Consider the following 24,161-nt stretch of genomic DNA (forward strand, 5'->3'; position numbering starts at 1 on the left):
ACTCCTTGCTTGCCATCCCTTTGGGAGGTGGCACCAAGAAGGGGCTATGACATTCTTGGGAGAATGTTTCCCAAAAGTTAACCCAATTATTTTATTGGTTTTCAAATTTATTTCCAAGGGCAATGGCATAGTAGTTAAGTGGAAGGAGTGAGGATTGAGACAGAGGTGACAGTCAGAATACGTAGCAGCTGTCTGGGTCATAAGCACACTGAATAGGCACAGAGTATCGTGCCAGTTCTGGGCGGTCCTGGCTGAACAGCAGCAGTGGGTCTGGAGATAGGTGCCTGGGCTGGAACCCAAGTTCTGCCACCCACTAGTCCAGGCCTTCAGGCACGTTATTTAATCTCCCTGGGTCTCCCTCTCACGTGTTAAATGGAGGTAATATCTCCTTTGTGGGAACTCTTGTGATGATAAGATGACACAGTTAATGTCCTGCGTGTCTCACACAGTGCTGGGCACTCAAGCTGAATCTCCTAACTGCTGGTTCTTTAGGAAGCCATCTGTCAAATATGGTTTCTCCAGCAACATGTACCTTCATCAGAGAAAATGTCCCTTTGGGTCCCACACACAATGGATGATGCATATACGAAGCTACAGCTTCATTGAAAGCACATTTTTAGGAATAAGTCAGACACATTTCGGAGGGTCTTCCTGTGGCAGAGCGATGGGAACGTGGGGTGTGCAGGGACATGATGGTAACTTTTACTTAGGAGGCTCCATCACAGGACGGCAGTGACCCACTCATTTTCGCCTTTCCACGGAAGTGCTGATGGTCGCTCCTGCATACACAGATGCTTGCCTTCGGAGCCCTGCAAATAACCCTCTTCTTCTGATTTATGATTTTTGTTTCATGGGTGGCATGCACATAAACCCCCACTTGCCACAAATGTCTCCCAAACGTAGGTTTGTTGCTTGCCTTTACTTATCAGTTTTCCTTCCAAAGGTGTGTTTTCCCTACTGGGGATAGGCGGGTACATGCAAAGAGCATCACCAAAGCAGCTTTGCAGTCAGAAAGGGGGGCTCGAGGGAAAGAATGGGTGGGGTTCTAGGCCTATTTTCTTCTCATAGACCAGCAAGCCTCTGAGTCAACAGCTGGTTCTACCCCCACCCCTCCACACCCCAAACATCAGAGCTGCCTGCTCCCTGCTCTCAGCCCCTCCCCTCCCCACGAATGGATGAATGGATGGCTGACAGCTTTAAGGATGGGGTGGAGGGAGAGACGCAAAGTCACGCTGGGCTCCTCTGGAGTCCTAAGATTCAAGATAGCTAAGAGCTCTAAAAGCCAGCATGGCAGGAAAATTAATAGGCCTGGTTCCTGGGATTATAAGGAATGAGAGATGAGAGAGCCTGTGAGGGAAGAGGGAAGTATTTTCAATGGAGAAGCTGCTGGCCAGGTTTGGTGCCTCTGAGTTAGTGGGGTCCTTGAGTTACACCTCACCTTTCGTGGTCTCAGTGTTGCAGTGGTAAATAAAGGGAATTTTGGTTGCTACCTATCTTTTCCTTGAAGGCTTATTGGCAGGATGAAAATAGCCTGTGCCTCCCAAGCTCCCTGAGACCCGAACAGAACCCCACAGACAAGTGTTTCTCATTAAATCATCCACGGAAGCCTATTTAACATGGAGATTCCCGGACCCCATGCCGGGCAATGCAGATTCGCAGATTCCCAAGGGTCCAGTAATCCACATTTTTGTTGATAATTTCTTATCTTCTTCCAGGATATGCTTTACTGCTTTTAGAGAGAGGAATAGGAAGAGAGAGAGAGAGAGAGAGAGAGAGAGAGAGAGAGAGAGAGAGAGAGAGACTGATATATGAGAGAAACGTTGATCAGTTGTCTCCTGTATGTGCCCAGGCAGGGGATGGAACCTAGGTATGTGCCCAGCCAGGAATCGAACTGGCAATCTTTTGTTGTACAGGAGGATGTGCCAACCAACTGAGCTACACTGGCAAGGTAGTAATCCACATTTTTAATGGGCACCTATAGGTGGGCCTCCTTGTCTCCTGAGCTGGTATATCTAGCATTTTGGATATATGTTTCTTAAAAACCTTATAATTGGTTAAACTTTTAGAACCCAGGACAGCCAATGGGAGCTCCAGGATTACCCACAAGATGGCCATGTGAAAATCTGTAAATGTGGACAAACAATGTTTGTAGTCAACTTGGGACACTTCAGGCTTTTCTCTTCATAGTGATTGGAGACTTCTCCCTGGAGAAGAGGAGACCAGGCCAGGGAAATGGAGAAACAGAAGGCTGAGATGTTCCATCCATCCTCCCAGAAAGGTAATTAAGAGTAAGAGTAGATTATTAAGCATGAATAGGCCAGGCACTAATATTTTTCCCATTTTCCAGATGGGAAAACTGAGGCCCAAGGAAGTTTAGTCACTTGCCCTAGGTCACAAAGCTAGTAAGAGTCAGGGTTAGGATTTGAGCCTAAGCCTCTGGCACCTAAGCCTTCAAGCATCACACACACTGCCCTCCTAGGATGTTCAACTGCCTGTAGAAAATTTTAACTCAGTTCCTTCATCAGGTCGATTTGAGCCCCGAGTTCTGATTCTTATGAGGCTTACGTGTGAGACCTGATGGTGCTAACCAGTGCTCACTTTATCTGTATACTTCTCACCTGGAAGCTTCCTATAGAATGCTCCAGAACCCTCTACCCCACTTGTTCCTCTGCATTCAAAGAGAAACCAAGTGCAGAGTGTCCACCAACACTTTTTTTTTTTTTTTAAGTTCTAAAACCACCAGGATCTCCGATTTCACTGTGAGTCTACTGTTATCCTCATACAGCTGACACGACACCTCTCTGGTTTCTTCCTGAGACAGCTCCTAACCTACCTGGTGCTTGCAAACTAACCCCCACAACATTATTTTTAATTGAAAAAAAATTTTTTATCGAGGTAGTTGTAGCTTCACATACAGTTGTAAGAAATAATACAGAGAGATCCCCATGTACCTTTTACTTGGTTTTCTACCAATGGTATCGTCTTATGAAACTGTAGTACAATGTCCTATCTATACAGTAATATGCAAATTAACCATCACTCCATCACAAAGATGGTGGTGCCCGTAGCCACAAGATGATGGTGCCCAGTCCTCTCAGCCCCACCGGAGTCCCCCAGTTCCCTAGGGAGGGAAGGGCTGGTGGCTGCTGAGAGCAGGCAATATGAGCGGCCTTGAGGAATGGTTGCTTCTGTCGCCGTGGCAAGGCAGGTGTTCCGCACTTGGCTGCAGATGGGCCTCTGGGCTTCAGAAAGCCTCTGGGCAGTGGGCACCGTGTGGCCAGACCCCCCAGAGAGCTACTGGTGCATGGATTCGTGTGCAGGGCTACTAGTATTGACTATAATATTGACCCTGATACGATCCATAGATCTCACTCAGGTCTCCCTAGCTTCACTTGAACGTGAGTGTGTACGTGTTTAGTTATACACCATTTTATCACTTATGTAGGTTCCTCTGCCTCCACAGTTAAATTACAGACCAGTCCCAGCATCACAGGCTCCCTCTTGATGTCTTTTTATAACTACTTCAGTGTCTTTCCTGTATCCCACCTCCCTTTAACCCCTGACAACCACTAATCTCTCTTCCACTCCTAAAATGAACATCTCAAAGTGTTATATGAATGGAATCAAACAGGATTCTTTTGGAACTTATTTTTTATTTTTTTCTTCACTTAGCATAATCCCCTTGAGATCCATCCAAGTTGTAGCAAGGATCCATAGGTCATTCCTTTTTATCGCTGAGTCGTATTCCATGGTATGGATGTACCATAGTTTGTTGGACCATTCATATGATGAAAGACATTTGGGCTGTTTTGGGTTATTGTGAATGACGTTTCTATGAACATTCACAGATAGCTTTCATTTCTCTAGTATAAATGTTCAAGAGTGCAATTCCTGGGTCATAAGAAAATTAATTTAGCCTCTCACCATTAAGTATGATGTTAGCTTTAGTTTTTAGGTAGATGCTCTTTATCAAGATTAGATACTTTCCCTACATTTCTAGTTTGCTGAGAAGTTATTATTTTTCTATTACCTATGGATTATAGCATGCACACAAGTACAGCACCACCATCTAGTAGTAATGTTTTCACACAACATGATGGGGAGTCTTTTTCTGACGCTGTCAAATCTACAGGTACGATCATCCAGTTGACCCTTTTGTTTTCCCAAGGGAAAAATTACTTTTCACAGCCACAGACTAGACTCAGGAGATGCCCACCTCTGCAGTTATTAATGTACCATGTCTCCTTCGCCCTTCCAGACAAGCATTTGTAGGTAGGGCATCTCTAAGTCCCCTCACAGCAAAACCACATCGTAGTGATTTGCACATATTGTATGCTCAAAAAGTAGCAATACCTGCCAAAACCGGTTTGGCTCAGTAGTACAGCATCGGTCTGAGGACTGAAGGGTCCCAGGTTCGATTCCGGTCAAGAGCATGTACATTGGTTGCGGGCACATCCCCGGTGGGGAGTGTGCAAGAGGCAGCTGGTCGATTTCTCTCATCGACATTTCTAGCTCTCTATCCCTCTCTCCTCCTCTCTGTAAAAAATCAATAAAATATATTTAAAAAAATAAAAGTAGCAAGACCTAACATTGGTATAGTTTTTACAACTCACTGACCCTGACAATGATTCTGGGAAATAGGTTACTTTTAACCCTGCTTCCAGAAGCTTCCAGGGGAAGTTAAGTGACATGCTGAGGCCATTTGACTTGTAGAGAAAGAGCCAGGGATGTCTCAGCCCAAGTCCCATGTCGATTCCACTCCTGCAGAGCTGGTGGCAAAGAGTGGAAACCTCGATATGCTGATCTCTAAAGGCTCTTCTAAGTCGAAGGCCCTGAGAAGCTGGGACAGAAGTAGGATGGCCGTGTCCTTGTTCATGCTCTACCTGCCCTGCCAGGTGCCCAGGTAAAGAGTCCTTCCACTGCTACAGAGGCTGCACCCTCTACCAGGAGTCCTTCAGCTTCGCCTAGTGGGCTGACTCCCCTCTGATGCCATTCGCTTTCGTTTCTGACCTATTTTTCCCCCCAATCTATTATAGCACAGCTTGCATTTGATTGATACAAACACTGTCAAGTGTTTCTTTTGTTTTCTCTGTCTTAGCAATGCTGTCCTTGGAGAGCTCTGCTTTTTACCATTCCCAAGTTGTTCTTCATTTCCTGACCCTTTGAATTCTTCTCTTTAGATGCCCCCCCACCCCTGCATTCCAGAGCTGCTCCAACAAGGGCTGCTGCATCCTTCTCACCATCTCTGCACAATCCTGGGCAGAGACTCTTCATCAAGGTGTTCAATAAGGAGGCATTCGTCATGGCCTGTGGCCAGAGCTTTAGGAGGAAAAGGGAAAGAGCATTCTGAAGGTGTTGATATCATCAATGACTTCATATTCTTATGCGCCCTTTGTTGGCCAGTACTGCTGTCCAAGGGGCAGGTAGAAGGTCTCAGGGGAAAAGCCAATCTAAAAAATCTTAAAGGCAGAAGGCTTATGTTGATAGCCATTTAAGGCATATTGGAATCTGCTCAAGAGAGCTGTAATGCCAAAGCTTGAAGTCAGCTCAGTTTTTTGGTCCTGTCACATGCCACACTGCTCATGAGGGAAGGCACAGACCCGGGGCTATGGGGCATCCGTACAAGTTATCCCGCCCATGGCTCCTCTAACCTTGATCTCAATGCAGTATACTCAGAGTGGGATGGGAGTCGCAGGGAGAAGGCAGACAGGGTTATTTCTGTTGGAGTCTTCATTAACACCCCTTTCTTGGGTTGGAAGTGGGACTTTAATGGGACCAGCTGGGCCATTTGGAAAGTAATAATGAGTATATGCCCAGAAATAATTCTGAAGAAATCCATTGCCCAACATGATTTTTTCCTTGTTGGCTCTGGCCAAGAACACATGCCATGCTCTTTGGCGGGAGTTCTAAGCCAGGATGAGTGAGGGGGGGAATCTCAGAAACCAACGTTCCATCCTGTTCTCTTTTTGGGCTTTAAAGAATGCCTCCCCAATCCTTATCACCTCTCTTGCCATTTCTCTGTGACCCCAGCAACATCTCTCCTGTCCCATGGCCTCTCCCACCATCCCTCCATGACCCCGGAGCAACCATCATGTCACCAGTGATACGTGGGGAGAAGTTGGTTCACAGGCATGTGTGTAGAGAAAGCACTTCTGTGGTTTCTCTGTGGCAGCCCTTTGTGTGTGCAGAGCAAAGTGTTGGAAACCACCTACATATCTATCAGCAGGAAACCGCCTAAATAAACAACAGGACATTGGTATAATGGAACATGACACAGACATTAAAATCATGTCATAGAAAAATGCATAATGGCATTGCAAGAACATTTCCTGTGGAAATTATTGGTGGGAAAAAATAAAGGTTGTAAAAGTTGTGCAGTAGAACAGAATCTTATGGACAGTGTGTGTGTGTGTGTGTGTGTGTGTGTGTGTGTGTAGAATTTGTAACAGTAGGCATCAGAATGCTTCTCAGGGAAGAAATTACCTTATTTTTAGAATACCCTCATCAACTACTTCATGAGGAAGTGAAGATTTGAGATTCAAAGATGGCCAATGGCTCTGCACAGAAAATGACAGGAATCTGAGAGAGGAGAACCTAGGATGTGAAGAGAAGCTGGAGGGGGGAAGATCTGAGAAGCTCGGTAGGAAGGCGGGACATGCCACTCAAGGTGTGAAGTCAGTAAGAAATTCCTGGTAGCCTGAGCGTTAAGTGAGTTTTAGGAAAAAGAATTTTGAATATTCTATTTCTGAGATGGAAACTCCTTCTGCATCCTGTAACCTTCAGTGAAAACTGGTATGACTACAGCCCAATGTGGCACCAAGGGATGTGAGAGGGAAGAAGCAACGAGGGGAAGCAGAACTGGCCCTTGGTTGGCCCCAGGTGGATGGCAGCATCCTGTGTGGCAGGGTTCCCAGCAGTGGCCCCAGCACATGTGAGGCAAACCCCTGCCATATATATATTGTATATTAGAGGCCTGGTGCAAGAAATTCGTGCATGCGTGTGTGTGTGTGGGGGGGGGGGAGGGGTTGTCCCTCAGCCCACAATGCACCCTCTTGCAGTCCAGGACCCCTCAGGTTGGGTCCCTAGTCTTGGCCAGGTGATCAGGGCCTATCAGAGCTTTCTTCCCTCAGCTGCAGGCAGCTGGCCCCACCTCCGCACTACTTGCCATCTGCATGGTGCTGTCTCCTCTTCCCCACCACTGGTCAACTTCTGATGAGGATGACAGGCATGGAGTACTATTGCTTGGCTGACCTTGGCCGCCCTCTGTGGGGCGATTGCTGGCTGGCCCAGCACACCTGCCATAGTGTCACTGGCCGGTGGCCTGGGCCTCCCTCTATGGCACATGTGTCAAACACAAGGCCCGCGGGCCAAATCCGTCCCGCCAGGCCTTGCAATGTGGCCCGCACCGCACTGTCATCACTGCACTCCGCTGCGTTTCCATCACAATGACAGTTTATGACTGTTCAGTAAACCATTCGGCCCGCGATTTAGGCTGGATTTTAGATTTTGGCCCCTTCTCTGATTGAGTTCGACACCCCTACCTATGGGGTGATCACGGGGCAATGGCCAGGCCCCCCAACCAATCGCATCGCGCTGGCCTGGCGACAGTACATGTCATAGCGTGGTTATCCAGACGGTCATTCTGCTCTTTGGTCATTCAGATTTGCGTATTATGCTTTTATTATTATAGATAATGTTATTTTAACTTGATAAGGATGATTCTTTTTTTATTATTTTTATTGATTTCAGAGAGGAAGGGAGAGCTAAAGAGAGATAGAAACATCAGTGATGAGAATCATTGATCAACTGCCTCCTACACTCTCCACACTAGGGTTAAGCCTGCAACCCAGGCATGTGCCCTGGCTGGGAATCGAACTGTAGCCTCCTGCTTCGTAGGTGAATGCTCAACCACTGAGCCACACCAGCTGGGCAAACCCCTGCTTTTATAAATAAACTGGAGAGAGATTGACCATGAAGTGGGCTGACTGATGTGTGGTTGACATATACATGTTACACATGTATAGGGAAGATTGGAAGGAAATAAACCCAAACAGGAAAGAGTGGGCATCTTGGGGTGGGGTGAAGGGGTGACAAGTTGAGTTTTATTTTCTTATTTGAATGTCATTTATCTTTAATTATCTTCTGCGATGACGATGGTTGCCTTTAGTAATTAGAAAGCTATTTTTTGAACATCACCCCTGCCCATGATGCCTTCAAAGACAGCAGGGAGGAGAGGTGGGAGAGAGGCTTCTGATTTCCAGCACAGAGAGCACTGCCTGCTCAGGGGTCCTGCCTCAGGGAACCCAGGCCCAGAGGACGCTGGGCAGTCTGATGGAGGAGCGCCTGGAGGCGGGACTAAAAGGAGGCCCAAGGCACACACTTGCTAGCGCTTTCACATGCAGGAGGAGCCCTGGTCAAGCCAGAGGGTTTCCTGGTTCGACATCTAGAAGGAGCTCCAGAAGCTGGCACGAGCACGAGGTGTACGGGTACGGAGCAGGCAGAGCAGACAGGAGGCTGCCAGCCTTGCAGCCTCACCTCACGTCTAACATCTCCCTCTCTCCCGGGCCTTGACTTCCTTCATTTTCCCTCCCCACCAGGAAAATGAAGCTCCCTGAGAACGGGTTGATCAGAGTGTGGATCTGCTCTTCCTGGCAACTCATTCTCTGCTTAGTCTCTGGGCTGGTCTGACTTGTGGGAGAGCCTGAGGTTCTTGCGCTGCTGGTTCGGTTCAAAGAAAGGGTCAGAGTACCCTGGGGCAGAGTTCAGAATGACAGAGAGCTTGCTTCTGATTTTCTTACCAAATCTGGCTGTTACCAGAGAGGATGGCCAAGTGTGGAGGGGGCTAGAGGGCCTTCGAAATACTAGATGTTTAACTAGTCTAAAAGGAGACCTCCAGGGGCATCTGACCTTCACTGTTTACAGAAGGGGAACCTGCAGCGCACAATCGTGTGACCCGTCCACAGTCACAGAGCAGGTGAGCAGCAGGATCTGGGCCAGACCCCTGGTTCCCGCTGCCCCATGCCACGTTTTGAGGAGAGCCGAAAGGATTTAAGTTTGGCCTGTGAAGAGCCAAGAGGAGCATCCAGAAAAGACTCTACCAATGAGTTGCTGTGCCTGAGCCATCCCTGGGCTCAGGGGCCACAAGAGTGTTGGACATTGAGCACCCACACCACCCCTACATTGACACCAGAGGTAAATCACCCATGACCAGGACCGGGCATATAGCACAGGCTGTGACCCAACTCTCTTCCCTGTCTCACCAGCAGGTTCAAACTGTCACCAAATGCTACTGAGTCCAGAAGGCACCCCCTAAGGGAGCAGGGAGTACCATGCTCTAGATCCTAGAGTCTAGGATCTAGCCCTGTGTGTGGATTAGGGTGGTGGCCACTGGAGAAATATCCTATTATGGGATATTTAGAGAAAATTTAGGATCATGTTGCTGGACATCTTTGGCATTACCATCAGACACGCATCGACAAGGCATAGCTAATATCCAGAATGGCATTAAAATTATGTTTATAAGGTGGTTTTTTGTTTTTTTTTCAGGAAAATAAAAAGAAAGCAAAACTATGATTTCTCCACACAGATAATTCTGTCATCATTTTTCTTAAAACATAAAAGCAATTCTGCATGTAGTTAGGAAAGTCGAACGCCAGAGAAAGATTTAAAATAAAAAGTTAAAAAAGACACAGAGGAACCTTCAATGTGTGTTACTAAATGAAAGAAGCAAATCGGAAAAGGCCGCATGCTGTATGATTCCAACTACATGGCATTCTGGAAAAGGCAAACCCATGGAGAACAGTAAAAACGAAAGTCAGTGTTTGCCAGGGGTGAGAACGGGAGATACAGGGTGAACAGACTGAGCACAGAGACGTTTAGGGCAGTGAAAACACTCTATAATACCACAGTGATGGGCACATATCCTATATGTTATCTAAGACTAGAGAACGTACAACACACAGGCAAACGCTAACGTTAACCTTGGACTTGGGAGTCATTACAATGTTTCAATGTAGGGTCATCAATGGTAACAAATGTACCACTCTGGTGGGGGGTGTTGATAATGGGGGAGGCCATGCCTGTGTGGAGGAAGGGAGAAAATAAGAAATATCTGTGCCTTCTCAATTTTGTTGTGAATCTTAAAATACACTAAAAATAATAAAATCTGAATAATAAAAAAAGTCTCTGTCTGCAGTTCTTCTGCCTCATCCATTTTTCAAGTGCAGTTAACAGCTTCATTTGGATGATTTCAGTTTTTTTGTTTTTTTTTTCTTCCTGCAAAAAGCTGTCTTGTTCCCATTTGGTCCAAATGGGAAGATTCTAGGGCAGTGGTCGGCAAACTGTGGCTCTTGAGCCACATGCAGCTCGCAAGCCGAGGTTTGCCGCTCTGTTGACTAATGAGTTTGCCGACCACTGGTCTAGGGTGTTAAAAGGCTACTTAGAGGTTGCAGGGAGAAGCTCAGGCAGAGACCAGACACCAGGGGGGTGCAGAGGAGCCTCTGGGCTCCAAAGGCTCTTAGTCTCACTTGAGGGTGAGCCTTTCCAAGAGATACTGGCCCAGCCCAGGTGAGGCCTGCCAGCCTGCGGAGTTGAGAGTCAGGTGTCGCCCATCTTCTCAATGAGTTTCACCTCCTCATCCAGGAAGTGGTTCTCTGGGAAGCCAGGAGCTGAGGGTCTGTGAGGATAGAACCCAGGGCATCTAGATCCCAAAGGGCGTTGGTCAGGTTCTTCTCCAGGACCACAGCAGCTTTCCTGGTATCCTGGGTCTTGCCCCCACTCACCTTGGGAAGGCTTCAGCCCATCCTAGAAGAGAATGAAGACACAGAGCTGGTTTTGCAGCCTTAAGAGACACTTGGTGCCCTCGGGCTTCTTCTCTGCCTCCTCGAGGACAAGGTGGTGCAGGCCCTCCAGAGCCACATCGCCTCAGTGGAAATAGAAGCCCAGAGAAAGGTCGGTGTAGGAGACTCACAGTGGCAGGTTTACCAGATGGTTGACTGCAGCCTACACCCCAGTGGAATAATTCTGACAAATTTGGGAGCTCATGGTTATTTGGCAATAAGGAGTTAAGCTTAAAAAAAAAAAATAGTGTTGGCTGGTCTCAGAGGCTGAGGATGGTAGAGAAGGTTCTAAAGGTGGTTACTGGGAAAGAGGTTGGAGGGTGGTAGAAGGCTGGAAGAAGGAGTGTCCCTGTTCCATCCAAACACGATTGAAGCAAGAGACAGATCCAGGGGACCGCCGAGGGGACTGCTCAAGATGATCCTGAACGCAAACACTACACTAATGTATATTCTTACGCTAGTTTATGTCTTTTACTTATTTATTTTTACACAAGTGAATCATATGAAATGCTGTTCTGCATTTCTGCCTTACCGCGCACGTAATAACTGACTTTGGAGACGGGGCTATATCGCACACACAGAACTACCCCATTCTGTGTTAAGGGCCACAGTGTTCATAAAGAATGGCAGGCGCCACAGGCAGTGCCTCATTTGGATGTGTCTGGAGCCTTGGAAGCTTGACTACCCTGTGTTCTACAAATGGACCCTGAGAGCTAGTTTGGAGATTCTAGCAGGGGACTGCGGCTACTTGTCTACCCGTGACTGAAGTGCAATCCTCCTCTAAATGGGAAGGTCTTCCTCTTTGACCACGTGTGTAGCTTCAGGAGGGATATACATGGAGCAGAGAGGGAGGAAGGTGACACCTGCCTAGTCAGCCAGATCAACCCTGGTGATCAATGGGGTGACAGATTGCCGCTGCCAGACTGCCTTCACATCTAGAGAGAAATTTTCTTTGAAGAGCTGGAAAGGATCCTTGAGAACCTGGACTCCAACCCTAGAATTTTTATAAATCAGAAAGCCATGGCCCAAGAGGTCAAATGCCTTGACCCAAGGCACCCAGTTAGAGCCAGAACTTGTAGTTCAAGTCTCTGTTCACCAAGTTATACTTCCTCTATGTTAATTAGGAAATTGCTGATTGGTTTGTTGGAACATTTGGTTTCCACCCAAAATGCTTGGAGTAGGCACAGCCTGGCGGTGAAAGAAAATAGCTGGAAGGAGAGATCATCTTGGCCTTCCTGTCTGTGCTACAGCCAAATCCCCTTGCCTGGGATGGGGCACTCCCATGTACCTGGCTATAGAAACTCTGACTTCAAGATGTCCTGCTGAGTTTTCATTTCCCTTGGATGAAAACCAAAGTGCTTCAGAATCCACTTTAGAAACTGCCCAAAGTCTACATTCAGAATGTTCTTTCCTTGAAAGCATTCTACAAGTTTCAATTCTCACATTCTTTTTTGGAAGATGGTCTTAGAAGCTACATTTACAATCCTTTTTTAAAAAATACTTTCTTGATTTTTTTACAGAGAGGAAGGGAGATGGATAGAGAGTTAGAAATATCAATGAGAAACATCGACCAGCTGCCTCTTGCACACCCCCTACTGGGGATGTGCCTGCAACCAAGGTACATGCCCTTGACTGGAATCGAACCTGGGACCTTTCAGTCCTCAGGCCAACGCTCTATCCACTGAGCCAAACCAGTAATGGCTACATTTACAGTCTTAAGATTTATTGGTCAAGGTGCTACCCAACACACAGCCTCAGATCCACAATGATTTGGCCAGGCAGGTTCTCCCATCCAGATGGCAAGATATTGGCTGAGCATCTTAGCATAAAGCCCTTTTTCTTTCCTCTTCCTTTGACCAATTCTTACCCCAACGACTCATCTTCTGGTTACCAGGTTACTTCTTGTCTCTAGCTCTTGACCTCCTTTTTACCACTGAGTTCTTACATTTGTAATTCATCTATCTTTTTGCTTGGTTTGTTGGTTCCACAACAATTTCTATCGAACACCTTTTGTCTGCCTCAGAGTTTATATCTAATTGTGTCTACTTTAGTTGCTTCCACCTAGTCATCTAGTGCCCCTCCAAAGATGAGCGACTTACATAGTCACACAAGGCTCATACACAGAAGGGCCCTGTATTTGACTTAATGCTCTGCTGTTGCCTTGTTAAAATTCTTAACAACTTTATCTTTGAAATTGTGTTTTGTAAGTGAAGTCTGATGGGACGAGGGAGCATAAACATGAGCAAAAGAGGTAGGCACAGCATTCTTTGCAGCCCTGTTTGCAGTTAGCAATCAAGACGCCCAATGAGCACAGAATTCCAATGGATTCACAATGCTTGACAGTTAAGGATCCAACTCGAGTACACGGTAAGAGTTTTAGCTCTGTATGCACGCAGAGATGTTGACGGCCCCAAGAAACGAGGCTCTCCATTCAATCCAGAAATTGCTTCAAATGTAGAAGAGGAAGCAATGGTGTTGTCATAGCCTTTCCTACTTATGTCACTTCCCTGTATTGGCCAACCACTCAGGCCGAAAATGATGACATAGGAAGAAAGAGTTCCTTTTCCTTTTCTTACTCATCAGAAAGCCAAGCCTGATAGAAAGTGTGTACATAAAGTATGCATATAAAGAAGTGAAATAAAAAGAGCTGAGTTTGTTTTGTTAGCATTTCCACTGTTTTAATAAGAATAATAAGCATCTATAAACTACAAAATGTGAAACGTGTAATTTATATGATTCCATATACAACTTAAGTGCTCTTGTATATCCATTTAAAAGTGGCACCGCACAGTATAAGGATGAGCATTAAACTGCACACCAATTATTTAAATTTTTAATGTTCTTATATTGACATTAAATAGCAAATAAGAACACCACGTCAAGTCAAGGGAGAGAGACGGCATGAGAGGAAGAAAAATGCTTTACCTTTTAAGAACTTTAATGACATTTCTCCCCTGACTTTTGAACAGGGAGCTCCACAGTTCCGGTCTGCACTGGGCCCTACAAATTATGTGCCTGGCCCTGGACCCATGGCTTTAAGTCATGTCCATAAGCACTGATAAAACTGGTTTCCATCCAAGGCCTTTTCCCAGTGTGGCTTCTCTAGACCCTTTTCTGGGCTCCAGTTGGGACCAATGGAGATTATTTTCCCCTTTGGTACAATTAAAAAAAAAAAAATCTCCCAAACGTAGCTCTAAATGGATGGGGAAATGGAGGTAAAATGACATGGTAGGAGCTTACCAAAAGTCAAAGTGTATGCCGTATGCTGCGGACAGGGGCCTGGGCTGACTCCCATCTTGTCTTTAAATCCAATGCCGGGCCTGTCTGCACCGATCACCACTGGTATTTCAGTCTCAAACATCATTTGGAAAATACCAGCAAAGTCATTATGGGCTGCAACCTTTTGATCACACCCCAGCGGAGGCCACCACAGCCCTGCGGGAACAGCTGTAGAAGCAAAGGCTCTGCCCTTCAAGAGGTTCTGCACAGGACATTCCACGGCCCCGGGGAGTCCTGTTTGGTTGAAGGTCAAGGGGAGTTGATCAACAGGCCAATACATGCTTCCTTTGCAGCCCTTGTAAGGATTAGATTCCTGTACTGCCCCAGGCAAGTGAGGAAGTCTTTTATAACCATTGTATCAAAGACATTAGGATTCTTAAGGAACAAGATGCTTCCCATTTCTTTCCTTGAATTTCTTAGAGAATAGAATAACCATAACCAAGTCCTGGCATCTTGTACCACTGGCCAGATCCCTACTAATCAGAAGAAATGCCAATACAGAACAGACTACAACTATGAGCAGACTGCCTGCACACCCTTTGTGTGGTCCCTTGATGTAATCCAAATGGATTTTTTCCCAGCTGCCCCCTTGTTATTATTGTCTTGGAGCCTTGCATGCAGAGTACAAGAATCTGTTGAACCTAGTTTCCTCCAGAAGCTTCACAACAGTCTTTTGTTTATTGCTTTGGTACCCTTAGCAACACAGCTGATACCTGCAGGTACTTCTGGGCTAACCCAAATGCCTTCTAACCCCCAAACCTCTCCCTCTCTGCACAGCTGTGTGGAGGAGGATGGATCCTTGAGAGAACACCTTCAGACTGCTCCCGCCTAGAGCCTGCTGGGCTTCTCAGCTAGCACTGCAGCCCCAATGGAAAAGCCAGTTACCTTTTTGCCAGAACAAACTTGCAGTAGCTGTCTGCTTCCTTCTGGCACACGAGAGGGAAGGACATCTTACAGGCCACAATGCACTGTTCTCACTCTAACAAGAACAACAGCGACCATCGTTCCTTCCCTTTCCATTAAATAAGAACTGTAAATGCATGTTTAAAAAAAATGTATGTCACCCTTTAAAATAATCTGCATGAAGATATTTTAATGAGATGTAAAATGCTTCGGCATATGGTAAGTGGAAATAAAAGCCGGATACCGGAGGTCCTTTGTTTATAAACAGTTTACATTTATGTATAGGAAAAAAAAAATAGAGGAAGGAACTAACTATATCACAATGGATTCCTTTAGGTGGTGGGGTTCAAGGGATTCTTCTATTTTCTTCCTTAACCTTTTGGTATTTTCTAAAAGACAATACGTTTTGTAGGTGTGCATTACTTTCTATAATCCCACAAGAAAGAACGTGTTTCTGTTTGCTGGGATCTCTGCAATAGTAATAACTGACTTGATGCACTGTCCAAAGGAAGCCATCAGCCTTCTACTCCTCCAGGTGACTTCTGGGTGGGTCCTTTCTCCCAGTTGAATTTTCTGTGCAGGATACCTGTTTTGGCTTTGACAGGACTGCTCCTTTATGTGAAACTTGTTTGCATTTGGAAACAGCCCTGTCAGAACTTTGAATCAGGATACTGTATTTCTTTCTCCTGTCTACCAGGGCTGAGAATTTTCCGAGTGTGAGGGTTCCAGAGTCTATCTGAGACTGGACTCCAGGGGGAGAGAGTCTAGACTAGAGGACGCGGGTTTTGTCTAGCAGGGTGTGATGACAAGAACGTAGGTTTGGAATGGCATGGCTCTAGAGCTGCAGAGGTCTTTTTTCTGTGCCAAATATGATGCTCATATTTCTTTTATTGAGTTGCTTTAAGGATTTAAAAAGACAATGTATGTAGAGGGGGCTTAGCAGAGTGCACACAAGTTATTAGTGGTAAGAACCGGAGAAGGCAGCAGAGTGGACAGCTCTTCCACTTCCACCCCTACCCACAACACGCCAAAGTTTTCCAAAGTGTAGGTGGCATAGGGGTAGAAGGGAGCAGCTGTCCAGATCTTGCCCTGACTGGGCTGGCCTGACCAAGGACAGACACACCTTTGGTGTCGCCATGGAAACATAACCACCACTTCTGGGCTGGGCGATCGGCAGTGCTAGCCACAGAACAGCAGCCGAAAGTATGGGGTGAGGGGCAACCTCAGAATGTCCACGGGTAATGCTAAGCATGGCTCCATTACCACTCTGAAATCACCGCATTAGTGATCCAAATTGCCTCTTGCTCCACTCGCAGCCACTCTGCCCTTTAACTATTCATCAGGCGGCAAGAAGCATGCCAGAGACTTACAGGAAATAAAGGGAATCGTGCTGGACCTTGCGAGGGATTGACATAGCCCATCTTTGCTATCCTGCTACTTCCTCTGCTGCAGTTTTTTCAGGCTTTTTTGTTTGTTTTGTTTTTACCAGAACTGCTATCAGCACCACCATCTCTACAACTGCTGCTGCTATTACTATTAATTTTTGTAAACTACGATTTTTCAAAGCCCCTGGGCCTTTGCCTGATGAAAAGAGTGGGCATGGCATTACGGGAAGGCAGGCTGGCACTAGAAACCTCAAAGGGAACAGCAGGTCTGCACTCAGGAACAGAGCAGAATGATCAATATATATATTTTTCATGCCCCAACTGCCTGGACTCTAGCCACATCCCCAGCCACACCTAGTCCTTCTCCCAACCCTACGCAGCTCCAATGTCTGCAGCTGAGTTAGGCGATGTCAAGGGTTAATGGACTTTTGTTTGGTTGGTCAGAGGAGCTGGACCATGCCCAAATCCCACCAAACCGGGTGGGAGGAAGAGGAGAGAATGCGTCTAACATCGAAGGCCATTGCCTCTGTCAGGATCTCCCACCTTCTCAGAGAATACCCCCCCCCCCCCCCCCCCCCCCCCCCCCCCCCCCCCCCCCCCTCGCCCAAGGACCCAGTCTCTTCCTTTTGCAGAGACTTTAAATTTCCCTGTGCCAAAGTTACATGTTCAGGTCACGTTTGACTTTGGCCCACAATCCCCAAAGTGAACTAACTGGGGGGATGCCTACCTCCCCTTCTCATCCCAGCAGAGGGGCTCCTTCTCTCTGCGCACCTAGCAGCCAGCTGGTGAGAGGACCAACAACACTACACGGAGCCAGGAGGAGGGAGGGAGAGAGGGAGGAGAGTGAGGAGGTAGCACAGCCCCAGCCCAACCTCCAAGGAGGCTCCCTTTGAGATCGCCCTCTTCACCTGGCAACCGGGCCCCGGCAGGGCTCCGGGGAGGAGAAAAGTGGCATTTTGGAATCCATTTTGCTCAAGACGTTGAAGGCATCTTGGCAAACTTCCCTTTGCTACTTACTGCCTTTGCTACCGGGGCCAAGTGAACTCGGGGCAGGGCCTCACCCCTAAGGGATGCGGTTATCTGGGGAGGAGAGGAGGGCCGACTCCGGCGCCAGTGGCACCTGCCAGGGAGAGAGAGCAGTGGCTGGGCACACACAGCGTGGGTGCGGGTGGCCCACCCTGGCGCTGCTCCCCGCATTGGACCCACGTCCACGGGGGAGTGATAGTAGCAGCAGCCGCCTCCAGGCCAGCTGGGATCCCTTCTGTCTCTGTCCGGTTATTTATAGGCGCGGTTTACGGTGGCTGCGGGGGAGGGGGGGCGCAGACGCGGGATGACAATGAGCTTTGGAAGGTATAACGCGAAAAGTCACACTTTTCCCCAAAGCGCTCCCCCTCCCACGTCCTTCCTCCCAGAGCAGTGCGGTCCCGGCGGGGGAGTGCGCATCGCGGGGCGCCGCCGCGGTCCGCTGGACCCCAGGCCCGGGCCGCGCAATGGGGGCCCCCCGCGGCTGGCGGGAGCCCCTGAGGCCCCGAGGCCCGGAGGGAGGCCGGGAGGAGGGGCCGGGGGCACAGCGGCTCACCTGCCAGGCTGTTGTAGCAGTCGATCTCGATGGCCTCCACCGTCCGGCTCTGCTCCTCCGAGAGGCGGCTCGGGTGCGGGGCCCCGGCCGGAGAGGCCGCGCGCGAGTCCCGCTCCCCGGGGGCGGGCAGCAGCCCCTTGAGCTCCAGCAGCGCCCGGTGGTACTTGCCGATGGCTTCGCGGAATTTCTTGTCCTTGTAGCACTGCGAGCCTTGGCTCTTGAACTCGTGCGCGCGCCGGATGGACTCGGCGGGCTCGGCCGCCGCCCCAGCCTGGCCCCGCGCCGGAGCCCCGCCGCCGCCGCAGCCGCCGCCCGGGGCGCACAGCGGCGGTGGCGGCCGCTGCCCCTCGCCGGCCCCCGGCGGGCTCGGGTTCCCTTTGGTCCCGGCCGCCGAGCCCTTCCACTCCATCCGGCCGCCACCCGGCACCCCGCGCGCCGCGATCCGCCGCCGCCGCGCCCTCCGGTTTACAGGCGGCGGGCGCCGGCCCCGCGTCTGGCGAGCTCGGCCGCGGCCTGGACACCCCGCGGCGGCCAGTCGTCCCGCACTCCCATTCTCCTCGTCAGCTGCGGGAAGCTGTGCTCTCCACCTCCTCCTCCTCCTCCTCCTCCTCCTCCTCCTCCTCCTCCTCCTCCTCCTCCTCCTCCTCCTCCCACTCCTCCTCAGATTGCCTTCCCCTCCCCCCTCCCTCCCTCCCCTCGCCTCCCTCCCCGGCGCGCTGGCTTCAGCCCGCCTCCCTCCCGCAGCCTGCGGGGGTGAGGACCCGGCCCCGCGCCTCTGGGGCTAGCGTTGCGGGGGGCTGCGGGCCTGACTGGGGTGGCGGGGACTGTCGCTGACCCGGAAGGAGCTTGGCTCGCCTGAAAGAGGGGGGATTGGTGACAAAGACGGGCCCCTTATTTCCCATTCAATCCAGTCCTCTGAGACGCGCCTAGTCTGAAAGGCAGGACAGGGGGAAGGGGCGTGTGTGTGTGTGTGTGTGTGTGTGTGTGTAGGTGTGCGTGTAGGCGTGTGTGTGTAAGTGTATGTGTAGGTGTGCATGTTTGTTTTTGTGTGTGTGTGTGTAGATGTGTGTGTGTAGGTGTGTGCGTGTGCGTGTGTGTGTGTGTGTGTGTGTGTGTAGGTGTGCAGGGAAGGGGCACGCCAGCGACGAAACGCGTGCAGACTCACCCTCGATAGATTTCTTAGAAACTAAAAACAGAGGTGCAGCGAGGAGCAAGGGGCGTAGGCATGAGCCGAGCCGTAGCTGTTCTTTTCAGCGAGGCAGTGGCATCGTAAGGGGCAGGGCCTTTTCTGTGCAGATCCGGGCTGTGGCCGAGGTGTGTCTCCGCGTGTGGCGCCGGAGCGCCCGGGCACAGCGCACGCCAGCGCGGGGCGTGTACCCAGCCGCCGGGTGGGGTGCCGGTGCCCACGCCGCGGTGTGCAGGCCGCTGCGCCGCGGGAGTCACGGACACCGAGATGGAAACACCTGTTCCTGCCGGTCAGCAGGCTGGGCGCGCAAACCTCTGGTTTCCGCGTCCAGCACAGTGGCGCGCCCCGCCGCGGGAGGCCGTTTCTTACTTCTTCATCCTTAGGTCAGCCTCCAGGGAGGGCTGGCTGCGGGGATTTTGTGGAGACCCAGCGGCCGAGGGAGACAGGCAAGTGGCTGCCCTGCTCTCAAGTTAACTCCCAGTCTCCCGGGGCAGGGGGACGCCGCCCACCCTTAGAGTCACTCTTCCAGATACAGGGGTCACTCTTCCCTGGGTAAAGACTACCAGGGGAGGACAGACAGTGCCGCGGAGCGCGGAGGAGGCCAGAGAGGTGGCTCTTTAAGCAGACTTTATGGAGGGATGGCATTGGAGGGCTTTGAAGGGTGGGGGATAGAACTTGGGCATGAGGAAATAGAAGGAAATGACATATCAGCCAGAATGAGAAGATAGAGTAGAAATCGTGGTGTTTGACATCTCGAGTGAGTTTAGGGCAGTAGTGGTCTAAACAGAAGTAGTGGGAAATGATTGGGTTAAATGATGGAGGTATTTGGATGAAGATGTGGGTTTTATTTTGTAAGCAATGGAGAAGCCTGAATTTTTTTTAAAGTATTTCCCCACTTATTTATGATTTTATATATATATATATATATATATATATATATATATACACTGAGTGGCCAGATTATTATGATCTCTGAATGCATAATAATCTGGCCACTCAGTTTATATCCTATATAATAAAAGGCTAGTATGCAAATTGTCCCCTTGACCAGCAGGCAGGCTGGCAGGACCCCACCCATGCAAGAATTCATGCACTGGGCCTCCAAAATTATATATATATATATATATATATATATATATTCAGTGGTTTTCAAAGCATGGTTTCCACACCTGTAGCATTAGTGTCACCCGGGAATCTATAAGAAATGTACATTCTAGGGTCGTGCTCCATTTCAATTAAAATCTGAAACTCTAGGGTTGGGGTTTAACAACCCTCTGGTTGGTTCAGATGCGCACAAAAGTTTGAGAACCCCTGCTCCAAAACCTCACTACTCAAAGTGTAGGCCTTGGACAAGTAGAATCAGCACCACCCAGGAGCCTGTTAGCGATGCAGAATCTATAAAAACCCAGACCTACTGACCCGGAATCTGCACTTAACAAGATCACCAAGTGATTCCTATCCCTCCAATGAGTGTGAGAAGCACCGCTCTAAAGGATTTGCAAAGTACAGAAGCAGATAAAAAACCCCAACCCTACATAGTCACTCAGATATATTCTTCTTTAATATTCTGATGGAGTCCCTACGGGTTGCTTTCTATGCATCTATATTTGTACCAAGTCCTCTTTTAACAAACATGAGTGGTATGAGACGATATATACAATGTTCTACTCTTTATTACTTTACATTATATGTGATTAGTCTTTGAAAGCCTCATTTTCATGGCTTTATAATACTCATTTTATGTCTGTATCAGTGCACTTAACCATTTTCCAATTATTTGCTATTGAATAATATGATGATAAAAATAATAGATTTCTTCATAGTGCTTACTTTGTGCCAGGCACTGAGTTAAGCACTTTACATACAATAACTCATGCAATCTTAATAAATAGGCACTATAATTATCCCCATTTAAAATACATATATATTTTTATTGATTTCAGAGAGAGGAAGGGAGAGGGAGAGATAGAAGCAGCAATGTTAAGAAAATTATTCATCAGCTGCCTCCCTCACGCCCCCTAGTGGGCGATCAAGCCGGAAACCCAGGGTCCACACTCAACCACCTAGCCCCGTGGTTGGCAAACTGCAGCTGGCGAGCCACATGCGGCTCTTTGGCCCCTTGAGTGTGGCTTTTCCACAAAATATCACCGCCCTGGGTGAGTCTATTTTGAAGAAGTGGAGTTAGAAGAAGTTTAAGTTTAAAAAACTTGGCTCTCAAAAGGAATTTCAATCGTTGTACTGTTGATATTTGGCTCTGCTGACTAATGAGTTTGCCAGCCACTGATAGGCACACCCACCAGGCTATTATCCTCATTTCCAATACCAGCTCACCGAAACTTGCCCAAGGTCACACTGCTAATAAGTAGTGGAGCTGGGATTTAGATTTAAGCAATCTGCTTTCAGGATCTATACTCTTAATTATATTTTACTTAAGTTTGTGTCATAATTTATTTTTCCTTACAAGAAATCCTAATGTCAATTTCTAAAAATGTCTTGAAACGTATTGTCAGTTTCCCTTTCAGAAAGGTTGTAGTAATTTGTGCTTCCACCAGCAATGTACTAGTTTCACAATATCCTTGCCAACAAATGAGAGATAAACTTTAAAAAAAAAAATTTTTTTTCTAACCTAATAAATGAGAACTCTCCATTGAATGAATTGAGATTTCTTTAATTATAAGATTAGACATTTTTCATACATGTAATTGCCATTTATAGAGTACTGAGGGCCTTTTGACACAATCTTACTGTACTAAATGATACCTCATATGTTATAGGACCTTACTTCAACATCTTTAATCTACCTTAATCCTCGCCTTAGCCTCAGAGGAGGAAAATGATTCTCTACTCACACAATGGTTTCTGACCAGTGAGCTATCATAGTTCACTGGTTAAGAGGCTTTGGGCTCAGAGAGATGTGTGGGCTGGAATTCTGTCTTTGCTGCTTCCCGGGCAATCTACTCAACTTATGAAAATGTCAGATTTCTTCATTCATTAAATGGAGATATTACTTACTTCATAGAATTCTTGTGAAGAACACTGTGAGAGCTGAAGAGATGGTAAGTTTAATCTTTACTCATTAAATCCTGTCGTTATTGGATCCCATAAAAATGTTATGGCAGCTCTGGCTGGTGTTGCTCAGTTAGTTGGAGTGTCATCCATGTACCGAAGGGTCGTGGCTTAGATTCCCAGTCAGGGCATATACCTAGGTTCCAGGTTCTAATCCTGGTCGGGGCATGTATGGGAGGCAATTAATTGATCTCTCTCTCTCTCTCTCTCTCTCTCTCTCTCTCTCAAAAAAAAAATCATTTAAAAAATACAAACATATACTCTGGGTAAGGAGTCAAAAAAAATGTTATGGCAGACATATTTGCCAGCCCCTGGCCTTTTTTTACTTTAAGGTATTGTATCAGGTAGAAGAAAGGGAAGACACTGGGGGTTGGATGCTCTGAGTTTTTATTTTTAAAAAATATATATTTTATTGATTTTTCACAGAGAAGAGAGAGGGATAGAAAGTTAGAAACATCGATGAGAGAGAAACATCGATCAGCTGCCTCCTGCACGTCCCCCACTGGGGATGTGCCCGCAACCAAGGTACATGCCTTTGACCGGAATTGAATCTGGGGCCTTTCAGTCCACAGGCTGACGCTCTATCCACTGAGCCAAACCGGTTACGGCATATGAACTAAGTTTTTAATCATTAACTTCCTGCTCAGGTAGGAAGAGCTACTGATGGCAAATATTGGATGAAGATCTAAGTGTGGGATTTGGCTACTGTCCGAAATAAGACGTGGGTAATGACGATCATAACTGTTTAAAGGTGAGAAATACTGATGTACCAACTTGTTTTTTGATTTCCTGCTCTGTCCTGGCTTAATAGTACAGTAGCTTGTGCTTAGATTTTGGGTTTAAGGACAGGGCTGCAAGAGACATGTATCCCACGTGGTGCTCAACTGTGTATGAAGCAGAACTCCACATGAGAGCTTAGTACTAGCTTGGATGAAGGAGAGCTTGAGCGAGGAAGGGAGGGAATATTACGAGCAGCGGGATGCAGTGAGAGGAGACTTACTATACCCATCTGTCCCGCTCAGTCTAGAACTGTTTTGTTTACTTGTTTTTAGCATGTTTCTGTCTCTGTCTAAGCCACTCATTGGTACATTTGTGCTGGTTTCTCGGAAATTTTCTCCCTTCAAATGTAATTAAAGAGGTGCCAAAGAGAATTTCTCAAGTATCCTGTCATTAACTATTGACCATATGTAGAGTACTATTTTTGGAAGTGAGCAAAGATCCAAACGACAGACAATTTTGGGCATGGATGTAGGATTCAGAAACTCCGTGCTTCTGAAACTTTAACAGGCATGTGAATCCCAATCTTATTAAATGCAATTTCCTGATTCCATTCATGTAGGATGGGGCCCAAGGTTGTGCATTTCTAACAAACTATCAGGTGATGCTGATCCTGCTGGTCCATGGCTCACATTTTGAAGGGCAAGTATTTAGATCAGGGGTGGGTAACCTTTTTTCTGCCAAGGGCCAATTGGACATTTATAACATTATTCCCTTAATATAATTCACTTAATATAAATTTATGTTGCTATGAATAAAGCTCCTAGTCTGGCTGGCATGGCTCAGTGGTTAAGCATTGACCTAGGAACCAGGAGATTGCGGTTTGATTCCCGGTTGGGGCACATGCCCAGGTTGCTGGTTAGATCTCCATTGTGAGGTATGCGGGAGGCAGCTAATCAATGATTCTCTCTCATCATTGATGTTTCTATCTCTGAAATCAATAAAAATATTATTTTTTAAAAAGCTCCTAGATTTACTGAATCTTGGGTCCTGCCTGCAATTGATTTAGTAGGCCCCAAGGGCCAGACGTTCTCTACCCCTGATTTAGATGAAAGAGAAATCCCATCTCTCCCCTTATCTCCTGGCCTTTGCCTTCCCCCAGAGAGGACACGTTCTTTAGATTTGGTCAGATTCCCAGAAATTAATCT

At 47.7% G+C, this 24,161-nt stretch overlaps 1 protein-coding gene across 1 annotated transcript in view; it reads right to left on the bottom strand.

Moving 5' to 3' along the window:
• TTC9 (tetratricopeptide repeat domain 9) overlaps positions 1-18,594 on the bottom strand; it is a 28,154-nt gene extending 9,560 nt beyond the window's left edge. The window contains exons 1-2 of the mRNA XM_036432697.2: positions 17,985-18,594; positions 17,526-17,672 (exon numbers count right to left, since the gene is read on the bottom strand). Of these exons, the coding sequence (XP_036288590.1) occupies positions 17,526-17,672; positions 17,985-18,393 (556 nt within the window). The 5' untranslated portion in view covers positions 18,394-18,594. The remainder of the gene's footprint in view (positions 1-17,525; positions 17,673-17,984) is intronic.
• Positions 18,595-24,161: the final 5,567 nt, after the last annotated feature.

This window comes from Pipistrellus kuhlii, unplaced genomic scaffold (genome assembly GCF_014108245.1).
Source record: "Pipistrellus kuhlii isolate mPipKuh1 unplaced genomic scaffold, mPipKuh1.p scaffold_m20_p_1, whole genome shotgun sequence".
NCBI lineage: Eukaryota > Metazoa > Chordata > Mammalia > Chiroptera > Vespertilionidae > Pipistrellus > Pipistrellus kuhlii.